Source organism: Scyliorhinus canicula, chromosome 4 (assembly GCF_902713615.1).
Source record: "Scyliorhinus canicula chromosome 4, sScyCan1.1, whole genome shotgun sequence".
NCBI lineage: Eukaryota > Metazoa > Chordata > Chondrichthyes > Carcharhiniformes > Scyliorhinidae > Scyliorhinus > Scyliorhinus canicula.
The window spans coordinates 186,925,896-186,941,656 of NC_052149.1; the positions used below are offsets into that span (position 1 = coordinate 186,925,896).

At 43.2% G+C, this 15,761-nt stretch overlaps 1 protein-coding gene across 4 annotated transcripts in view; it reads right to left on the reverse strand.

Annotated features, from left to right (window-relative positions):
• LOC119965230 (pro-neuregulin-2, membrane-bound isoform-like) overlaps window positions 1-15,761 on the reverse strand; it is an 885,803-nt gene that overhangs the window by 136,315 nt on the left and 733,727 nt on the right. For all 4 annotated transcript variants that reach the window (XM_038795698.1, XM_038795699.1, XM_038795701.1 and 1 more), the window contains 2 exons: window positions 13,598-13,760; window positions 7,794-7,912 (listed from right to left, as the gene is read on the reverse strand). In XM_038795698.1, coding sequence (XP_038651626.1) covers window positions 7,794-7,912; window positions 13,598-13,760 — 282 coding nt within the window. The remainder of the gene's footprint in view (window positions 1-7,793; window positions 7,913-13,597; window positions 13,761-15,761) is intronic.

A 15,761-nucleotide genomic window follows, 5' to 3' on the forward strand; every position in this document is an offset into this window, starting at 1 on the left:
AGCTCTTGGTAGAAGGCCTTGAAGGTTTTGTTAATCCTCTCTGGTTCTGTTTCCAACGTGCCTCTGGTATCTCTGATTTGCGCAATTTCTCTGCTGGCTGCCTGCTTTCTCAGCTGGTGGGCCAACAGGCGGCTGGCTTTGTCTCCGTGTTCGTATAGGGCCCCGCGTGCCTGGCGGAGTTGGTGTACTGCTTTCCTGGTGGAGAGCAGGTCAAAGTTCCTTTGTAATTCTTTCCTCTCCGCCAGGAGTTCTACGGTCGGGGCCTCGGAGTATTTATGGTCTACCTCCAGTATGGAGTCGACCAGCTTCTGCCTAGCCACCCTTTCCTCCCTATCTCTTTGCGCTTTGTAGGCTATGATTTCCCCTCTTAGTACGGCCTTAAGCGCTTCCCAGAACGTGGAGGGTGAGACCTCCCCGTTTTGGTTGATCTCAGTGTACTCCGCTATGGCCCGCGCTATCCTTTCGCTGAAGGCCTTGTCAGCTAGTAAGGCACCGTCCAACCTCCATTTGGGGCGCTGGGCCCTTCCCGTCTCTAGCCGCACATCCATGTAGTGTGGGGCGTGGTCTGATATCACAATTGCGGAGTATTCCACCTTGTCTATCTCTGGAAGCACCGTTTTCCCCCACCACAAAGAAGTCAATTCTGGTGTACACGTTGTGTACTGGGGAGAAGAAAGAGAATTCTTTCTCCCCCGGGTGGGCGAATCTCCAGGGGTCTACTGCTCCCATCTGCTCCATATAGTGACTGAGTTCCCTTGCCATGTTTGAGGTTTTCCCCGTTCTGGGGTTTGATCTGTCCGTCGTTGGGTCCTGTACACAGTTGAAGTCCCCCCCCATGATTAGTCGGTGCGTCGCTATGTCCGGGATTTCTGCCATGGTCTTTTGGATGAAGCTCGTGTCGTCCCAGTTGGGCGCATACACGTTAACTAGGACTACCGGCGCCCCATCCAGGGCCCCGCTGACCATGACATACCGTCCCCCTGGGTCCGTAACCGTCTTTGTCGCCCTAAACATTGTCCTCTTGCCAATCAGGATCGCCACCCCCCTGGCCCTTGCCCCATAACAGGAATGATAGGTTTGTCCCACCCAGCCCTTTCTTACCCGCAGTTGGTCCTGCTCCCTCAAGTGCGTCTCTTGGAGGAAGACTATGTCGGCCCTCATGTTTCTAAGGTGGGTGAGGACTCTAGATCTCTTCACTGGGCCATTAAGTCCCCTTACGTTCCAGGTGACTATTCTGGTGGGGGGCTTCTGCCCCCTTGCTCCTGTGGGGTTAACCATATTTGTCCGGTGGACGCGCCCCTGCCCTCTGGGGTTTCCCTTTGTTAGGGGGCCGTCCAGGATGTCCACTATCACTGCTCTCCCCATGCGGTCGGGTCCCTGCGCTCCGGGGTTCCCCCTTGTCCCGGGGACACCCGCCATGGCCGTCCACTGTGTGTCCGCCACGCGGGTAGCCCCCTGCACTCCGGGGGGCCCCTTCACCCACAGACCGTACTGGGTGGGTGTTTGCAGCAGTTCCCTGTTTCGAGCCCTTGTCTGTGGCACTTTGTGGCCCTATTCCCTTTCTGGCCTCTTTTGTCCCTTCGTCCCTGCATTTCCCCTCCCTGGTCTCTCGCCCCCCGAGTGCCCCCCCCCCCCGCTCTATCCCTTTCGGGGATACCCCTGTGTACCCCTCCATTGCCCCTCTCTCCCCCATTCCTGTCCCCATTTGCTCTCCCACCTTTGATGGGTGATCCCCCCCCTCCCCTGCCTGGCGCCTTCCCCCCTGTTGGGGGTGCGCTGCGGCCCTGCTCTGTTGCGCGCCCCCTTCGCTAGCTTTCCTGCTAGCACGGTGGCTCCCCGCTCGGAGGTTGCTGTCCCCCTTCCCCTCTCCCCTCTCCAGTACTCCCGTTCCCTCGTGCCGGGGCCTGGCCTCCCACCTGGAGCGGGCCCTTGGGCATTGGGTTGTTTTTCCTGGGTGCTCCTGCCAGGGGGGAGGGGGCTGGCTTTGCCTCGCCCCTCCCCACCCCCCCGTCGGCATGACGTATCTCCTTGCCATGGGCCCCTCGTCCCTACTTCCCATGGCGTTTTTCCAGCCCGTGCTCCTCAACGAATCTATTCGCCTCGGCAGGGGCTGTAAAGAAATATTCCTTGTGTTGGTATGTGACCCAGAGTTTTGCTGGGTACAGCATACCAAAACGTACTTTGGCAAAGTTATTACTTAACAATTGTTTCTGGAATACTGCATGAAGGCTCAACTGTACAATAAAATTCGCTCCTAGTTTTAAAGTTTGACAACTAAAGTAAAATTTAAAAAAATTTTAATTTTATGTTTTACAGTATCTACAGTAGTAGTACACATTCTTTTACATGATTTTTTAAGCATATGAGTTTACATACTGTCAACGTAAACCATGGTCACAGATTCTTTAAGTGTGCACCGTTAACTATTACAATGTTTACGAGTTGTGATCTTCTTCACAACTGGATGGGAGAGGCATCGGGCAGTCCATTATAACAGTTGGGACTCGAATTGTGTCACCGAGACCAGCACTTTCAGCATAGAACATTATTGTTATATGCACGGAAACCATCTACCTACTGAAGAGGTGAGGAGACATTTCTTATTAATTTCTGGGATGTGACCGACACCAGCAAGGACAGCATGTGTTGCCTATCCCTGGTTATCCTGAGAAGGTGGTGGTGAGCCATTTTGTTGAATATAACTGATTGCTCGGCCATTTGAGAGGGTGGTCAACCACATTCTTCAAGGTCTGGAGTCAAGTACTGGCCAGATAAAGGTGACATGTTTGCTTCCCTATCAGATATTAGTGAACCAGACTTTTTTTGTGGTGACAAGGTTACCACATCTGATACTAGCTTTTTATTGCGTAATTATTTAATTGCATTTAAATTCTTAAATATCACGGCACGATATGACCTCATTGACTGGATTTTAGGTGGTGCCTTGATCTCTGCCCCTCCTGGCTAAAAGGTTGGGTGTGTGTGTGGGAGGGGGTTGGGGCTAAGGACCTCAATAGGCCCAACAATGGACAGACTGCCCGATACCTCTTCCATCCCCATAACATTTCAGAGAGGTCAAGGGTGGGTGGGAAGCCACCTGCTGGATTTTACACTGTTCCCTGGCTTCTAACCTGCTTGTGGGGGAAGGGGCGGGGTAAATTTTAGCCCCATGTCACCAGATCCCAAGATTCTTAGTCCAGTAACAATAATTATGCTGCTGTGTCTGAGCTTTTAGATCTTGGTGAATTTCATTTGATAATATGAACCCCATATTCTAAGTGCTCCAATTTACTCCCAAGTTCAGAGCAACACCTAACTTACCTCCAGAATAATTTGAAGTGAAACGTAAGCTCAATTGTAGCACTTTCGCTGCTTCGTGAAAATAATATTTTTTACTTAAAGTTTTGTTTGTCACTTTTAAATTGTCACCATTTTTCAAATTATAATTCAACCTTAATTCACACAGATTTTCATGAATTACTTCATGTTGCAGTTTTGCCTTCATTCAATGTACACTCGATAATATACCACTGAGTGTGAAGAAAAGCTTTCAGACGATGACGAGAAATGGACAGGAAGAAGAGACGAATAGGCAATAATTTTTTTTGACCACAGATTATCATCTGTAAATATATTGACTAAGATTTTCCTCATAATGTTTGGCGCAAGAACAACAATGTAAGATCCAAGTTCTTTCACATTTTCAATTCTGACAGTGTAAGTTAATCTAACTATAGTTACCCATCTTATGGATTTGAGAGATTTAAACCATGCAATGTAATATATACTTCCTTCCCGCTTACTGAGTGCTTGCATTTATTTGAGCACACGCCACCTCAGTGAATCAGTTGTTCATCTCATGTTCACAAACCTACAAAATGTTAGTCATCAATATCATCAGTTTCAAGGTTTAGAACTCAGAACAATTGCACCTGCTGCCTCGGACAACTTCTTGTATAATTATAATGATTAAGTCCTGTGTATCACAATGGAAAGGTTAGCCACCTCATATTCAGTACAAAAGGGAACTTATCACTGACAACAGAGATTTCTTACTTGGAACAGCAGCTGTCTTTTGCATCACTGCATCTCTTCGCCTATAGACAGCAATATGGCTAATAATATGCCAATTTAATACTGTTCAGATATATGTTGATCATAGCCTATGTATAATTGAAATACTGCCCTCTAAAGGATGATACAGTGAGTTCAGCTTACATATCTGCTTTGAATCCGCTACAAGAACACAACACAATGTAAATAGAGTAGTTTATGGTCATTTAAGAATAAAGAATTATAAGAATAAAGTGCATTTGCCTGAAATATGTATCTGGCTAAATGGTTGTTAAACTTGAAAAAGATAAATAGTCATTTACAGATTCCTCAATAAGAAAGTCACTTAAAAAAAGGCTATTTTCCATAATACTGTGTTTTTCACTAAGAAAATGTTTCCTGTCATGGCCACTTAGACAGGAAAAAAATTGAATATGAATAATCAACCATGTTTTAAAGCAATCGATACTGGGCGTCGAACGCTGATAAAAAACCTAAGATGTTATGGACAACAGATCAGACCCGCAATCAATACTGAGATGCAAACTGATGTCCATTTCAGTTCTGTAAACTTTCAAAGATGAACAGATTTAACGCATAGCTTTTGGCAGCAGCTACTTACTGTGGAAAGAGTTATTGTTTTTGCAAAACTAATGGCAGCAAATGCAGATTTAAGAACAGATTTATTTATGGTTTGGTCAGCACTCTATGAACCCACTGACTTTATGCGAAGTAAAAGAAAATAAACTGGTGATTAAAAAAAAATCTTGTGGAATTATCACTTTCCTTTTCTGTGCAATGTGGCATGGTTCCCTCTTCAGCAAGATTACAAATGTTGGAGTAATCTGCTTGAACAAATGTTTCACTGATAAAATGACCTATGTCTTCTGTTGTAATCAAATTCTGATCACTCAATAATACAGAATATTAATTTCAAATTATAACAGAATTATGCAATTTAACTACTATGCCTGTAGGTTATGGGTCACATATATAATTATTTAAACCATTGTATTATGCAGCTAAAAATGCCTAATTCACAGCAGTAGGTCAATGTTACACATTATTTGGAGAACAGCAACAGTATGGTCTAGTTTTAGGTTTATACTCCCGTACAGAAGGTCACGACAATTGGTCGGCTCTGGGTCACTTCCGTGTGGAGTTTGCACATTCTCCCCGTGTTTGCGTGGGTTTCGGCCCCACAACCCAAAGATGTGCAGGTAGGTGGATTGGCCACACTAAATTGCCCCTTAATTGGAACAAATGAATTGGAAACTCTAAATTATATTAAAAAAAAAACAACAGTTGTCAGTGCCAATATCCACCATTTCCATACCCTGCTTGCAGGTGTCTTTGTCGCGAAGGTATGGATGACCATGACCATGGCCCAGTAACCAATTGACCATAAAGAAAGCCTTTGGGATTATGGCTACCATCCATCTGATGAGCCAGCATAGACATCATTGACTTAGCAATATGTGTATGTTGATGGAATTAGCACACTCCATGACCTCTAAGTTGGTGACCTTGTCCTGTCCAGAGATGTCGAGGTTACGCCCGAGGCAGCAGATTTGAAAATTGTTCAAACATTTCTCTTGCGTGTCCCAGGTCTTGCCACTATATAGGAATGCACTGAGGACACAGACTTGATTGACTCACAGTTTGGTGTTCTCATTCAGGTTGCTGTTGTTCCGCATTTTTACTCAGCTTGGACATAACAGCTGCGGGTTTTGCTATGCATCAAGATTTCAGCATCAAGTGACGGATTGCTGGTGATTGTAGGGCCGAAATATGTGAAGCTATCAACAACCTTCAGCATCATATTGGCAGGATGGCAACATCCTGGACCAGGATCCTGGGCTCCTGCACTCCCTGATGCTGATGGTCAATCCAAACCACCCATATTAAAATGCAGAACAATTTGACGAAAGAATGAATGAACGCAAGAGCAAAAGAAAGTCAGATAGACGGACAGAAAGAAATAAATGAAAAAGCTACAGACTTGTCTTATATGAGCTGCCTTCAGAAGCTTCTGGGCGTGAGATAGCAGGCCAAAGTACCAGAGCTCACCCATGCTGGCAATCCCAGTAGCCATATGGAGACAGTCACAACTGAATTAGGTTGGTCATATAACCAGAATGCCTGACACACACATACCAAAGCAAATCTTCTTTGAAAAGCTCGAGTCTCGGATGTGCTCTCATGATGGTCAAAGGAAGCTCTACAAGGACTCTCTGGAGGCTTCACTTAGGAGATTTGATAGCAACCATTCATCCTGGGAGTAGCTTGTGCAGGATCCCTACACTTGGCAAATAAGAAAGGGTGTGGTCTCCTTTGAAAATGAGCAAAAGCAAAGAAAGGAAATTCAAAACCAGTAACTCATCCAGAACGCAGTCACTAGTGGGATCCTGCCTCATTTGCAGCACAACCTTCCAGATGCTGATCAGCCTTCGCAGTCACCTATATACCCTACTAAACAACCCAGATGATGAACTTGGTCACCTTTGCCTCCAAGAACAAACAACCAATTATATGTCATTATCTTCCTGTCATATGCAATAATCACGAGAAGGTGGTGCTGAATGGTGGATGATGGGTGGTGCAAAGAGATCCATCACTGACTAGGCCAGCATTTATTGCAGTCCATGTAGTCTAGGTACCACCTACAATGTTGTTTGGGTGGGAGTTCCATGACTTTGACCCAGTGACAGCGAAGGAATGGCCATATAGTTCCAAGTCAGGATGGTGAGTGGCTTGGAGGGAAATTTCCACGTGGTAATTTTCCCAGCTGTCTGCTGCCTTGTCCTTCCAGATGGTAAAGGTCATAAGTTTGGAAGATGAAGCTTAAGGAGCCTTGGTCAATTCTTGGGGTTCACCATGTAGATGGTGCACACTGTTGCCACTGTTGGTGGTAGAGGGAGTGAATGTGGATGTGGAGCCAATCAAATTGGTTGCTTTGGCCTGGATAGTGTAAATGTTGAATGTTGTTGGAGCAGTTAGCTTCTCTCTTGTTGGAGATGGTCATTGCCTGGCACTTGTTTGGCACAAGTTTTACTTGTCACCTGTCAGCCTAAGCCTGGATATTGTCCGGGAACATCCCCACTTCTAACCTTATGATGGAAGGAAGGTCATTGATGAAGTAGCTGATGGTGTTTGGGCCTAGGGAGAGCTTTACTGGGAATAAGGGCATCAAATGCAGAGGTTAGTGCCTATGATTGTGCAGAAACAGCAGCAGTTGAGCAAAAGAATGAGCGATAAATGGCTGCATTTCAGAGAAGTAACCCTTAATGTTTCAGTATTTGGATAGCCCTTCTTAAAATTGAACCAGGATCCCAGATAATATTTGTTCTTCATCAACAAAAACGGTCAAACATTGTATTTGTTAAAAACTGCATAGGAATAGACAGCCTTTTCTCTCACATGCATGCCCACAACAACTATAGCATTACGAAATATCCGACAGCCCATTTGCCAGCATCAGCTTCTCTCTCTCAGTGTGGGTTAAAGAGTTTACTAGTTATTTCATTCCTCAGTGGAGTTCAAACAACACTGTCCTGTTTAGAATTATGTTGACTATAAAAGAACATTCTGATCATGTACAAATACTTTCTTCTAAATTATATAAATCAACACAAGTTATTTTAACCCACCCCCCCCCCCACAATAATACTCATATGGTAACACTCTCCACTCCACATATTAGAAATGTTAACCAAGCTTCAGAATATTTACACACTCACCAGCTTGCACATTAATGGTAGTTTTTGAAGTGTCCTTGCCTAATGCATTCTCAGCCTCACATGTATACTCTCCAGCATCTTCCACCTTCAGTTTATTTATCTGAAGCCGTGAGTTTTTTCTGTCGAAAGAAAATGGAATGGGATGAGTCTCAAGTATCTATATGTAAATTGTCAGAATAACAAAATGGAAAGTTGAACAAGACACAGTTTTACAGAAGACGTCTTGTATCCATTTGCAATCTGATCCACTTTGATTCATTTTCTTCTCTAAATTGTATCGCTACAACAGGAAACTGTGACTGAGTGAGGTCTACCTACATCTTCACCAGCTAACCGAAGACATATTCAACTGTTTAAGATCAGTTTATTTTTAAAGACATTGATTTCTTTTTGAATGCTGCTATGAGTCACCTGATGTCTGATACTATAAATTGACACCATCTCTGAACGTTTTTATATGAATTTCACTTGAGGTCCTGCATGGAATTTCACACATTTGGTGGGTGGGGGGAAGGGGGCGGGGTTGTGGCAAGGTCCATTTCAAACAAGGACTCTGTTAAAGCGAAGGCATTAAAATACAAAGTGCAGGACTTTAATTAACTGTTAATCTATCAAGACAATGGGAACTACTAACCAGCCAGATACTCATCAGACATTCAAAACCCCCTGTGGAGGATGAAATAACCCCATACACTGTTGATTACTAGCTTTAAATTTGTCAAATGTTTCGAGATGAAAAGATAAGAAATGGGATTACTTGCTCTGCACCAATAACTGCAAGACATGCTAATCAAATTCCTCTCTGGGAATATACTGACAGGAGTTTTAAAGATGGTTTTGTCAAGCAGAATCAGGAGAGGAAAAGTAAATATCACAGTAATTTAAAATGCTGTTGGAAAAGAGCAGTAAAGAAATCTCAGTTTATGAAGCAAAAGGAGTGTCTTTAACAAAGTGCAGACCTGAACCAAGTTAACTCCAGAATTCTACAGGCAACCAAGTAACTTCAAATGGCCAGGTCATTCAACTTTCTATGCCTCAAAGGCAAGCAAAAGACAAAATCATATATTCTTTCCATTTTTTATTGGACTCTTAACTTTCTTGCTTCTGATATCTGTGTGATAGTGGGTTTAGTACCTAATAAACATACTCTCCCTTTGACTCAAGAAAACCTTATTTGGTTGGCTCCCTTTTAATATATAAATACATTTGGATTGGAAAAGACATTTACGGGGGATATAAATTTTAAAACATTTGCTGCGACCAACCGAGGGAGTTGAATAGAAGGGGAGCCAGCTCACTCCTCTTCGCTCGGCCATAACAGTTGTCTAAATGACACACTTCAGCATAAATTATTGATATATTTGGCCTAATAAATGAAATTGACAACATTGAGATATACTGCAAGGTTGCCGATGATGTTAGTACCTGACTAGCAGAATGTGCAAAATGAAGGCTGCAACATGAAGCTACTGGGACTTATTTGAAATGTCAGGACTGGTATTCTGCTTTACATTCATCCTGGTATCGGGTCAGGAACACCTCTTGCAAGGACTTACAGGGAATTAAATTGCAATATTTTTGATGTCCTGTTACACGATTACTATGCAATTTTAAGCTGCATTATTGCTGCAGAAATCAGAAATATTGAACTGGATTTTGCCGTTAGTGGTGAAGCAACGGTTCTCCCCGCTGACCTTTAAGAAAACTGCCCACAAAGATTTACTGACCTCTGTGGTGTGAGTTTTTCCCCACTCTTAATGGCAGTTTAAATAAAGCAGCAAATCAAAATAATCACTTGGTGTACAGCAGCAGAGATAACAGAAAGCAGACTGCAGCCAATCACACTGAGGTATTCACCCAGCAAACCAGGAATTAACATTCACTTTCAGTTTAAAACTTTCAGATAACAAAATAAATGATTATGATTGGATTCAGAAAGTATCTGAAATGCCAATATAAACAAACTTTTAAAAACAATGTGGAATATTTCAACGCTACAAAAGAGAAATTTGACATTCCAAGAACATAAAACTAGCTTCTCAGAGCCAGCATTTAACAATTGTGAAGTTAGTATACCATTAAAAATCCAGTTATGCCTCATTCAACAAAGTGTCTTTACAAGGGCTTTCACAGTCAGACTAAGTGGATTAGAGTGGAAATTCTCATCAATGCATAAGGTTTCCCATTGATTGCAGTCTAGGGGCACCTCAACCGTGCATCTTCTGGAAAAGCACAGAATGACTGGCAGCAACTCCTGGATTTCCATGTTTATCTGTGCAGAATCTGAAAGTTCTTCTCAATTTCAGTGCAGTGACGACAGTGAACTTTTGAAGTTTCACCACCATTACCATCACAAAATCCATGTGATTGTTCTATGTTATTGCTGTAAATGCAAGAAATTTGGATTGTCTAATACATTGGAGGGGAATCATCCTAAGGAGCTGAGTGGTCTTCCAGCAGATTCAATGTGTGAATAGTGCAAATGGTAAGAAAATTCACACGTAACAATGTTTCAACATTAACTCCATTACTTGTTTACATACAAATTTCTTCTGGGGAAAAAAAAGTGCACCTGCGCTCTTAGGCCTTAGTTATGCCTAAACGTCCAAGAAATTCAAGGGCAATCAGGGAGTCGCTGAACAAAAGGGGCTGAGGTAAAAATTGGAGGCCAAGTCAACCTGTGAGGTCTTCACAAACATCCTAGTAATGAATTACCTGCAAAGATCAAATCGCCTATTCAGCTTTTCTGTATTGAAATGAGATGTGGCACAGTGGTCTGAATTAGGTGAAACTTGTATCAAAGCATTTTTTATGCAAAGGTTTTCATGCCTTCCATTTTAGACATCTGCAGCATAGCTAAATTAATCATAAAATGGTTGTTAAAGATAGGATTCTGCAAAATTTCTGGAATGTTTGATCATTGATTCGGTTAATGATAGAAGTTACTTAAAGCACCATCACCATCCTCTTAAGATAGGTGAGCAAATTGCTTCACTCATCCTAATGATTCAAGAATTACGGTGAGGAATTCACTTAGGCTCATTGTAATAGATCAAACTGCTTTGTTTATAATGTAAAAGTCTACACACATTCAGTTGAAAGTGCATTTGCAAAACTGAAGCTTTGTGTAAATTGTAAAACACAGGTCTCTAACTTTCATTTAAGAGCTTCCTCCTTCAATTGTTTATGCTGCATGAAGAGCTATATGGTTAGTTTCATTTTTCACATTTAATGCCAGTTGAAAAAGCATTTCAACTCCTCCAACATGGTCTATTTACACTAAATGAAAATTTACAACCCAATGTGACCTTGTTATCAGAGGTAACATAATGATCATAAACCAGAAAAGTAAAATCTGCAAGGAACTGCAAATACACATGGAAAAGACACTCCCCATGACAGTCATGCTTTCTCCGCCGATGTGTCAAACTGTGAGTTTTTGACTTCAACTCTGTCATTAAATAAATATACTAAATGAATAGAAGGCACTTACCCAAAATGGAAGGTAAATCCAAAGGCAAGTTACCAATCTTCTTTTACCAATCCAGTTATGTAGCAGAGTTAGCAAAACTTTTTATGCCAGTTTATGTCTCCTCACAATAGTTCATTGATCATAAGAGGAATGTCACTTTACTCATCGTATGTAACATGTGTCCATTCCTCTTATTAGCAACAGTAAAGATTCATTTTAAGAACTGACTGCACAAAACGCATTGCATTTTGATGGATACCAGCAGTCAGGATGTTGGGGCAGTAAGTGAGGCCCATAGGAATATTCCAGGCCCATTAGGTCCTGACGATGTCACAATACTTTCAAAAAAGCAACATAGATTTTGTTTTATTCTTTCATAGGATGCAGATTTTGCTGGTAAGGCTGCCACTTTTTTCCCCCATTACTAATTGTCCTTTTAAAATCAGCTGAATTGTGAAGTTTGGCAACAAACTGTCTTCTCATTTTCTGCAAGTTTCCAAAATGTATGAAATACTGGGATGCACACCTATAATATCTAAATGACCTGACCCCAGGAAAGTTAGTGGGGTCAACTCTTGAGTCACGGACAAGATATTGTTATCCCACCTGATATTACTACTGGACAGTTCAGATTCCAGAGTGGAACCTGGCTTGGAAGATAACTTTTGAGGGCATCTTCACTGAACATATTCACAGGACTTTGTTAGTGACTTTTAACACAAATAATAAAATGTTTAATAAACAAGAAAAATACTATATTATGCTAGACAAAGGGATTGGGAGGATTTCAATACAAATGTCAGTAAATGGGTCAAATCACATTATTTGTTCACCCCAACTATATCTTTACAGATACATACAAGTTAGTTAAGGTAACATAATTTACAATATCTATCTTATACTTTAATATTCATGGTAACTACCCAGTACATGTAAACTAATAGATGAACTGTGGTCGGACACCCCATGCTCCAAAACCAAGTCACAGATGCCACCAAAGCAGATTCTATGGATTTATCATGCGCCAACTGGTCTCACAGAAACTCTGTCTTTCTCATGAAGGCTTTGAATCTCCAGGCTTGAAGAACATGTCTTGGAATACTACCACAAACTCCCAAACAAAGCTTTCACCCAAATGTCTTCAACAATGATCCACCTCCAGGGTTTTAATCTCTTCTTCCAATGTTCTTTTTCCCTGGAATCTCGACATGCATTGAAGCTTCACCCTCTGGACACACTTCCAGGTATTTAACGACACCAAGCAAAACACCACTGCTCCAAGGGCAGCACGTGGTCACCAATGCTATAGCTGCCTCCTCGGATCTTCAGGCTTCTCTCAAGTCCACTTTTCTCCAGGTCTGCTCCCTGGAGCTCTGTCTCTTTAATTCAGAGTCTTTTTGTATCTGCTTCTTACTTTTAACAGGTGCTGTTTCAGATCCCTGTCTGGTTCCTTAACTACACTGCCTTCTTGGGACCTCTTTCTGTCCCTTCTGCTGGTTTGCGGCCTTCTTCTTTGTTTGGGACCTGCTCCCTGTCCCTTTCCTGTGTCCTTCTCCTTTTCACACTTTTTTCAGAATGGCATTCCTCTTCCAGATCAAATTATCTTCTTTTTGTGATGTTTCACTTTCTTCCATGCAGGTGCACAGGAATAGTTTGCAGTTGAAAAAGTAAAATAAACAAACTGTGCAGACGGTGGAAATAGGCCGACTGAGCATGCACGGCCATTCTCTGGCTGGTGCATATACAGAGACTACCAGGGCCATTGGGAACTGTAGTTCCTGAACTCAAAGGGCCTGATCTTTTATTTAAAGATAGATGTTTTCCTCATTTTGCTTTGGGGTTGGTCACAGTGTGATTCCAGTTCTGCCATAGTTAAAGTCGTAGAGTGGGAACCTGTATTTTGGCCCCTATATCCAAGCCTATTGTACCAGAATCAATGTTCCATTCATGCTCCCTCATTCAACTAAAGCCATTCCTCGTAGCTTTTTCTCATTGATTGTATTTACTGAAAGTTACTGAGCTCTCTTCACAGGATTCTTACATCACTCAGAAAACTTCCGTTCAATCAATCTGGCCTAAATTCAGTCCCAATCCCAGGTAGAAAAAAGGACAACGTGCTAAACCACAGCAGCTCCTCCCATCTAGTCAGGCATATTTATTGTATAAAAATGTCCTTGTATTTTTGTCTCCAACTGTAAAATCCATGCCAAGTGGAAAGTGATCTAAACAGTACTCTTTATAAAGAAGCGGCAATTCTCTTGTGAATCAATGAAAACAAAAAAAACCTCTCATCACAAATGCAAATGCAGCAATGCATATTTCGTGAACTTACTTCCCAGTTTTTATCCTGATTTCTTTGTTTTTCTTTATCTCTCTTCCATCTTTGAACCACTTATAGGTGGGTCGGGGATTTCCTACTGCCTCACATTTCAGAGAAAGCTTCTGTCCTTCCACGAGAGTTTGATTCTTCAGTTTCTTCAGTTTTGGAGGAGCAGCTGTGAAGACACAAATTAGCCTTGGAGTCAGTGCACTGAAAGAGACTGTCCAATAACTATCTGCAAATGCTAACACATATTGAGCTTAAGTAATCATTACTCTAAAGAGTGGCGGTCAGAACTTTCCTCAGGAGTTCTCCCAATTGGCCACTAAACTTTCAAGAGGAAAGCTGGATAAAATGTGTAAAGAGGGATCTTTGTTGATATGGCTTCTGCCATTGTTATGGTGATTACTATAATCGATAGGGAGAACCCCAGAGAAAATTCCGAACCACAGAGGGGATTTTAAGAACTGATGCACACTGTAACATTAAGATTCATTTGTTCATGCTGCTCTAAGCTTGTAGCAGAAACCTTGGGGAGATTTTGACTTCGCATCCACCATAGCGAGAACGATGGTCGCAAAATCTCACGAGAATTGGGAAACGCCATTCTCGCCGGCAAAATCTCAATTACCACTTTCCCCCGCCCCTCGCCAGTGATGAAACATGGTTCTCACCCTTTCCATTTATACACAGTAGCACAGTGGTTAGCACTGTTGCTTCATAGTGGCAGGGGTCATTCTAGGCTTGGGTCACTGACTGTGTGGAGTCTGCACGTTCTCCCCATGTCTGCGTGGGTTTCCTCCGGAGGGGTGCTCCGGTTTCCTCCCACAAGTCCCGAAAGATGTGCTTGTTAGGTGATTGGATATTCAGAATTCTCCCTCAGTGTGCCCAAACAGGCGCCGGAGTGCAGTGACTACGGGATTTTCACAGTAACTTCATTGCAGTGTTAATGTAAGCCGACTTGTGACACTAATAAAGATTATTAATATTAGCGAGCCTGTTGGCCACATGATACCCCCCCTCACTGAATGTTAAATGTTGACGAGGTTTAAAACAGATTCAGTTGAGCAGATTCCCCCTACGGGGACAAAGTTAAGTATATCCAGCAGGGGAGAAGGACATACAGGGCACTGCCCTGTTGGTGGTGTCAACCTGGCAGTGCCTACCTGTGCCAGGGGAAGTGCCAGGGCGTACCCTCGAGGGAGCACCATTGTGAAGGGGCTCCTGTTCTATTTGTTGGTTGGGGAGAGAGAGGAGACCCAGAGGCTGATGCTTGTACTGCGGGGTGGGAAAGACAGCTTGTGAGGTGTGGGTCCCCGGGGCCATGGGCAGGAGAGGGGGTGGAGGCTTCTTGCTGTACTGATCGGTGTGCCCTTTGTGGTGATACGATTTGCATACCTGTCTACCATTGGGGCAGAACACCGGCTTACCATTGGCCCTGGTCGGTCGATTGGTCGAGAGGCTGAGTTAACCATGCCTCCTTGCCGAGGTATAAATAGTCAAACGCCCGGCGGTCGTCCATTTTATTGTAGACAACCGCATGGCTAAGTTCTAGTTTATTAAAGCCTAATGTTTGTAAAGCAACTTGTCTCACGTGCAATTGATGGCACATCAATTTAATAAACTAGATTTTTGAAGATGGAGTTCCGGATCAAGTCCGAATGCCTCCGCATCAGCCCGCAAACTCCGAACTCTGCAGAACTTTTTCAATTTTGGCTGACATGCCTCGAAGGATACCTGGAATCTGCAACCAGCCCCCCCACCATGGCACAGAAACTCCACATCCTCCACTCCAGCGTGGGTATCGACACCTACGCGATAATCAAGGAGGAAAAGGATTATGATGCTGCAATACTAAAGCTGAAGGTACAATTCATTAAACCAGTCAACAGGATATTCGCCCGACATCTGCTGGCCACCAGACAACAGCTCCCCGGTGAGTCACTAAGCCAATATTACCAGGCCCTCGCTATCCTGGGGAGGAATTGCTCGTGCGTCGCAGTCTCAGCTACGGAGCACATGGAACTACTGATCAGAGACGCTTACGTGGCTGGGATGCAGTCCCCCACTATCCGCCAGCGGATGCTGGAGAGAGACGACCTCAGCTTAACTGAGGCACGGACTCTCTCCACCTCCCTGGAGGTCGCCGATCAAAACGCCCGCGCCTATGTCCCCA